At 38.5% G+C, this 7121-nt stretch overlaps 1 protein-coding gene and 1 long non-coding RNA gene across 2 annotated transcripts in view; both read left to right on the forward strand.

Moving 5' to 3' along the window:
- Nucleotides 1-940: 940 nt before the first annotated feature.
- On the forward strand, nucleotides 941-2441 carry LOC128380756 (uncharacterized). Its single transcript, XR_008323497.1, has 3 exons — nucleotides 941-1098; nucleotides 1222-1262; nucleotides 2325-2441. It is a non-coding gene; the product is annotated as an uncharacterized LOC128380756 (long non-coding RNA).
- Nucleotides 2442-3778: 1337 nt separating this feature from the next.
- ccdc62 (coiled-coil domain containing 62) overlaps nucleotides 3779-7121 on the forward strand; it is a 7705-nt gene continuing 4362 nt past the window's right edge. The window contains exons 1-5 of the mRNA XM_053339509.1: nucleotides 3779-4019; nucleotides 4739-4905; nucleotides 5134-5235; nucleotides 5910-6081; nucleotides 6877-6978. Coding sequence (XP_053195484.1) covers nucleotides 3779-4019; nucleotides 4739-4905; nucleotides 5134-5235; nucleotides 5910-6081; nucleotides 6877-6978 — 784 coding nt within the window. The remainder of the gene's footprint in view (nucleotides 4020-4738; nucleotides 4906-5133; nucleotides 5236-5909; nucleotides 6082-6876; nucleotides 6979-7121) is intronic.

The following is a 7121-nucleotide window of genomic DNA, read 5'->3' on the forward strand; positions in this document are numbered from 1 at the left end:
TTTCCCTGTCTTTTTGAGCTGTTGTGGCGATGAATTTTTCCCACTGTGGGATCAATAAAAAAGTTTTATCTTTATTAAACGTGCAGTGTGTCAAATTGTCCAGGTTAGGGGGGTTGTCGGGTGAAGCAGCTGTTGAAAGAAGCTTTTTTAGTTTCTCTCAAACACATTAAATATATAGAAATTATACATATTATAGTCAACAGTAGTCCTGTTATTGCATTATTATTGTTTTTTTCGTACTTATTTACTCTTTCTTATTGATGGTCTTCTATTTTTTTTTACTGTCCAATTTCCCCATTGTGGGACTAATAAAGGAATATTATATATATCTTATCTTATCTTATCTTGTCTTATAGCAGAGTGTGACATAGCTTTATTTAGTCAGTAGCTATTCTCCATTAAATCCAGCAGGTGGCGGAATGCATCTTTAACTCCCCACTCAAATAAACCGAGAGAAGAAGAAGAAGAAGTCCACTAGGCTGAGAAATTCAAGGATAAGACAAACATGTACTGAACTCACACATGAATTAGGAACAACTCGGAGATAATTCACACATAAACAAACTCTAATAACTTTCAATAAAACCACACTTTCTCCGTTTTACGTAATTTTAATGCGTGAGTTGCGTTAAAATGCAGGACTCCCCGATGCGGCAGTTGGCGTGACGTCACCGTCCTCTCCTTGTTTAACTGCTTCAGTTATTTTTAAAAATAAAGTCGGCGAAAAAGTAGTCAGTGAAAAAACAACTTTAAAAGGTAAATAATTCAATTTTAAAGACCTAAGTTGTATATTTAGAAAAAGAGAAATATTGTTAATTACGTTTAAAACCTTTAACTACTTTTTAAAGGTAGTTTTTTGAAGTGTTATGTGAACTTTTAGCTACTTTTTAAGAGATGGTAAGCTAACAACAACAACAACAACAAATGAAGGCTTCATTACACAAGAGGAGAAAAAACACACAAAGGAGTTAAGAGGTAATATTACTACATACATATAATATAGCTGTTATGATGCGATGGACGAAGGAAGAAGATTACCCCCCTCAGATGGAAGAGGTTTTGGAAGAGCCCCAACTTGTCTCCCTCCCTGGTCTGCTGGTAAACTTTCACACCATCACCATCATTTTCCTCACCAACACTAAACTCATCATGGTCAACTTGTTTGGCATGATTGAGAGAAAGCTTCAACCATCTAACATCAACTTTAACTTGTTGTTTCAGATACTTCAGCTGAGGTCTGGCACAGCACCCCAGTTAAAAAGGTAAGTTAGGGACTTTAATGTCTATTCCTGCCAACTACACTAAAAATCACTGAGTTAACATTTTACTCAGTTTGTATGCAGTATATTTATAAGCACTCCTTTATTCAAATCCCTAAGTATCCTTCCTATCTTTTTGTTGTTGTTTTGTTTTTCAATCTATTCACAATTTACTTCCGGCATATTTTCAAAATGTATTTAACTTCAACTTCCAATCCAAAATTGATTTTCAATGTGCTTCTCTCTTCTATCCTTCCTCTCTCTCCAATCTACCCCAACCGGTCGAGGCAGATGTTCTCCCACTTTGAGTCTGGTTCTGAGGTTTCTTCCCGTTAAAACAGAGCTTTTTCTTGCTACTGGCGCCAGATGCTGCTCATGTGGGAATATTGGGTCTCATTAATTTAAATTTAAAGAGTTCGGTTTAGACCTGCTCTATGTGTAAAGTGCCTTGAGATAACTATTGTTGTGATTTGGCGCTATATAAATAAATAAAGATAGATTGATTGAGACTGATTGATACATGGTCAGCCAATCATCTCCATCCCACCTTTCCCAGGACAACTTTTTCTAGATTTTCAGTTCGAGACAGAGCTCCTGTCTGCTGGAACCGTTTACTAGATCATATTAGAAATTCCACCAGTATAAAATAATTTAAGATCAATGAAGTAATGCAACTGCATAACCGCTCTCATTATCATATTATATGTGTTGGTAAATTGTCACCTTTATTACACACTTGTAACACTGTAGTTTTATTTGTTTTATATTTTTACTGTTTTTGTTTTTGTTCAGCTTTTGTCTGTATTTCTTTATTCTTAAGTTTTTATGTTGTATGTTTCACTATTAGAGGGCCACCTGATGAGCTCTGATGATTTTATTGGCCCCTCCTGCACATTTCTCTTTTGTTAGTCATTGTTTTACTTTCCTAATCTCAACTAAATCTGCATGTATTATTTTTTTGTATTATGCATTTTCTTTTTTTTACCTGCAGCTAAACTAAACTATACATAGTCTGAATTCATACCACATATCACAGCATGATGTGTATCTATTTCCTCTTTTAAGGAAAATGGAGGCTCTCCGCTGCATCGGAGTCCAGCTTCTCTCCTAAGCAGCTTTAAGATGGACAAAGCAGCAAAGCAGTGGTCCAGAAATACCCCCCCCGCCCCCGCAGACCCTCCCTGCCCTCCCATCTGTCGGGACAATGAGGTGAGATTAAGATGGGATTAGTGATGATTAGATTAACTTCATTATGGATCCCAGGATACACACTAAGTAATCCAAGGCACAGTCCAAACATGACTTACATCATACATGATAATATGCAGAACTACTAGACAGCAGGGTCCAGCAGGGCTCAGGATTCATTGTGAGAGAAGACATGATTCAACCCATAACAGTACTATACTTTACACTGTGCAGCATTAACTGTAGTACTCCTGTGTGCAATAGGAGCTTCATGTGCAAGACATAGACACCAGTGATTAGGCCTACAGCAACATACTGCTGCTATAGTGACTCAGTTTCTCATGTTACTTTATGAGCTTCTCTGGGGTTCAAAAAGAGCTCATGAGGAAATGATTCATTATGATGTTATTGTTATTATTATAAGTCAAAACTATAACTGGACCTCATCTTATGAATAATGGCAGACGGGTAGAAACAAAGTGAAAAAAAGGAGCTTTTATCATAATATCCATGGGGAGATGCGGTCACTCATAAAGTTTCTCTCATTGTTAATAAACATTTTAAAAATCAGAAAATATCAGATCTTATCCTGTCTTAGATTTTATTAGTTGATTATCAAGAAAGACCAAAGACACCAACAAATATTCACATTGTTAGTGCTTTAACTGGAAGGTTTTCTGGGAGTTTTTGGTCTGTTGATCAACTAATTGATTAATTGACTAATTATTTCAGCTCTACTGCTGGACTCATCCATTGTCATCATTGTGTGTATATGTGATGTGTGTAGTTTTGTATTTTATGCTTTGTACTGTTTGTTTTTGTGCTGTTATATGTTTTTAATTGTGATCTGCTGAATGAACTGAAGATGAAAATTAGCTATAATCTAACTCTACAGTCCATCAAATGGTAACGTTTAGCTTTAACACTGTACACCAGAGGTGTCAAACTCATTTTCATTCAAGGGCCACATACAGACCAATTTGATCTCATGTGGGCCGGATCATTAAAAAGATGGAAGGAAAGACAGGCAAAAGGAAGGAGAGAAGAAAGGTAGGAAGGACAGATGGAAGGAAGGAAGGAAGGACAGAAGGAAGGATAAAAGTAAGGAAGGAAGAAAGGAAGAAACAGAGGAAGGACAGATGGAAGGAAGGACAGAAGGAAGAAAGGTAGGAAGGACAGAAGGAAGGAAGGTAGGAAGGACAGATGGAAGGAAGGAAAAGAACACAGGAAGGAAAGTGGGCCGGATTGCACCCCTCAGTGGGCCGGTTCTGGCCCTCGGGCCGCATGTTTGACACCCCTGCTCTACATAATCCCAGTAAATAGGCTCTATCATGGATTCATTGTCTTTTCGTTTACCTCTTTGTACTTTTTACACAAAGTTTCCTGTGGGTGACGTGAGCGGCTCCACCGTCCAGAGGCAGCGGAGGGAGCTGCAGCTGCTGATGGCCGAGCTGAAGGACCGAGACCGAGAGCTGAACGTCATGGCCGCCTCTCATCACAAGCACCTTCACGCCTGGGAGCAAGACCGCCAGAAGGTGCTCGCCGTGGAGCAGAAGTGTGCACGGTTACATGGTGAGGAGACGGAGGACACGGAGGAGATCCTTAAGGCTGCAGCTAATGATTCAGTTTCATCATCGATTGATTGATTGATTGATTGATTGATTGATCTATTTGTCCATAAAATATCAAAAATAGTGAAAAAGTTATTATTTCTCAGAGACTTCATACTGTATGTCTTCTTTTATCCAAAACCTTTAATAAAACCAACTGATTATTTGCCTTTCTTTGTTAGAAAATAACTACAACTATCACTCAATTATCCAAATAAATTCCAATTAATATTCTGTAGATCAACTAATTGATAATCAACCAATTATTGCAGCTGTAGTAACAGATATTGACTTCCTTGCTTTTGCATCAAACTGCAATTTATGCTAATTAATAAATAGTAAATGAATGTTTATTTTACATATGATTATCTGTATTAAGATCACAGCCATTATTATATATTATATTATACAGTTATTCTCCTTATTGATGAATCTGTTGCTGATTAGTTTCTCGATGAATCATTTTGTCTATAAACTGCATCTTTATATTCCTGTTTTTTATCCAATTAACAGTTTAAAAACACAAAAATATTCAATTGACAAAGAGCAGCAAATTCTCACCTTCTGGAAGCTGTGAACTGCTAATATTTGACATTTTTCCGTTCATATATCAGCTCCTCACTGACTCCGCTCCATCAGCTCATGTCACTGATGTCACTGATGTCTCTGCTGTTTGTACAGATGAGCTGCAGAAGCGTAACGAGGTGATCCGAGTCCTCACTAAACGAGCGTGTGTGGTGGAGACGAAGGAGAAGGAGGCTCAGGAGGAGCTCAGCGCAGCCAGACAGCAGCTCTGTGAGGTGGAGCAGAAACATCAACACGTCAGCCAGAAATGTCAAGACTATGAGGTAAAACTGCAAATACATTTATATTACTATATTATCTATAAAAAACAAATATCCTGTTCACAACTTGTGGAAATACTGTATAACGGCAGCAGTATTGTTGGTCATTGATAGTACTGACATTTCAATTTCAACTTTATTTCAACACATCCAAAGTGCTTTACACAGAGGAAAAACAAACACGATAAATGATTGACTGATTGATTTGAAATGTCTTTTGGTTTCTTTCAGGACAAGAACCAGAGTCTGAACTCCACCGTCATGTCTCTGTCCTCTCAAGTCGGCTCTCTGCAGGTCAGAGAGGAAGAGCTGAGCTCCATGCTCAAACTCAAGGTATCACCTGAACACCTGTTTTTTTTACACCATTTATTTTAACTTCCATAAATATATGATTGTCTTGTATTTTTGTGAGTAGCTGAGAGGATTAGCATTAAGTTACATGGATGGATACTTTATTGATCCTTCTCAGGAAAGTTCTTCCTTACGGCAGCTACAGCCACATCTGTAACTATTCACAGGAAAAAAAATGAAATAATTACTAAAATACCCCCAAATTGTTCTAATAAAACAAAAAATATATAATAAATAATAATAAAAATACTCAATGTGCAGAAAAATAACCCTGCAATATCTAAAACATATAAAAACGCTTACAAAACCTGCGTACACAGTCTAATATACAACAGTTTTATCTGTTTATGGTTTTGTGACATCTGGCTTAGATTTTTCCATTTAGACTCTTTATTTGCACACATTTAAAACAACAACAGATAATAGGAATAAAAACAGATGTGACAGGAGAGGTCAATAAGCCAAATGACAGACCTAACATAGACTTAAGAAGAAAAAGAAAAACAAAGGGGAATTGATGATTCAGCAAAGTACGAAAAAAACAAATAAATACATATATGAAATAATTAATTAAATATGAGGACCATTTCTTAACCTGTATGATGCTACATATCTGACTGCTGGTTGGTTAATGAGATCATTTTTTCTGCCTCCAGGACAAAGACGTGAGCGAAGCCTCCGGTCACATATTGGACCTCACCGAGCGACTTCGACAGGCCGAGACGTCGCTAACGGAGAGTCGCTCCAGAGAAACCAAGCTGCAGAGAGACTCAGAGGAAAATAAACGTCGTTACAGAGAAACGAAGCACGAGGTCACAAACATGAAAGGTAAACGAGAGAAACGAGGAGAAGACAAAGTGATTAACCCTCCTGTCGTCCTCCTGGGTCAAATTGACCCCGTCTCTTTTGACTGTTCCTTCTTTCCTTCCTTCTTCCCTCTTTCTTTAATTTTCCTTCCTTCTTCCACTCCACCCTTCTTTCTCTGCTCCCTTCTCCTTCCTTCCTTCCTTCCTTCCTTTCCTTCCTTCCTTCCTTCCTTCTCTCCTAAATTCCTTCCTCTTTTCGTCCTTACTCCTTTCCTTCCTTCCTTCCTTCCTTCCTTCCTTCCTTCCTTCCTTTCCTTCCTTCCTTCCTTTCCTTCCTTCCTTCCTTACTTCTCTCCTAAATTCCTGCCTCTTTTCGTCCTTACTCCTTTCCTTCCTTCCTTCCTTCCTTCCTACTCTCCTAAATTCCTTCCTCTTTTCATCCTTACTCCTTTCCTTCCTTCCTCCTTTCCTCCTTTCCTCCCTCCCTCCCTCCTTACTCCCTTCCTCCCTCCCTCCCTCTTTACTCCCTTCCTTCCTTCCTTCTCCTTACTTCCTTCCTCTTTTCCTCCTTACTCCTTTCCTTCCTTCCTTCTTTACTTCCTTCCTTCATTCTCTCTTAAATTCCTTCCTCTTTTCATCCTTACTCCTTTCCTTCCTTCCTCGTTTTCTCCCTCCCTCCCTCCTTACTCCTTTCCTTCCTTCCTTCCTTCCTTCTCCTTACTTCCTTCCTCTTTTCATCCTTACTCCTTTCCTTCCTTCCTTCCTTCCTTCCTTCCTCTTGTCTCATCTCGTCTGTTTCATGCTCTGTTGTCTGCAGAGGAGCTTCAGCAGCAGGTGACACAGAGCAGCACTCAGAGAGAAGAAATCATCCGACTCAAACAGGAGCTGCAGCTGCTGCGTAGAGACATCGTCCTGTCAGGTACGCTCTTATTTATCCTGCAGCTGTCAGGAGGTCGATGAGATGTTAGGAAATATTATTGTAGGGTTTGATTTATTCATTTTGTGTATTTATCTCTCAAGAATTTTTATTAACTGCATGTTTGTTTTTGGTTTATTTATTGC

Source organism: Scomber japonicus, chromosome 19 (genome assembly GCF_027409825.1).
Source record: "Scomber japonicus isolate fScoJap1 chromosome 19, fScoJap1.pri, whole genome shotgun sequence".
NCBI lineage: Eukaryota > Metazoa > Chordata > Actinopteri > Scombriformes > Scombridae > Scomber > Scomber japonicus.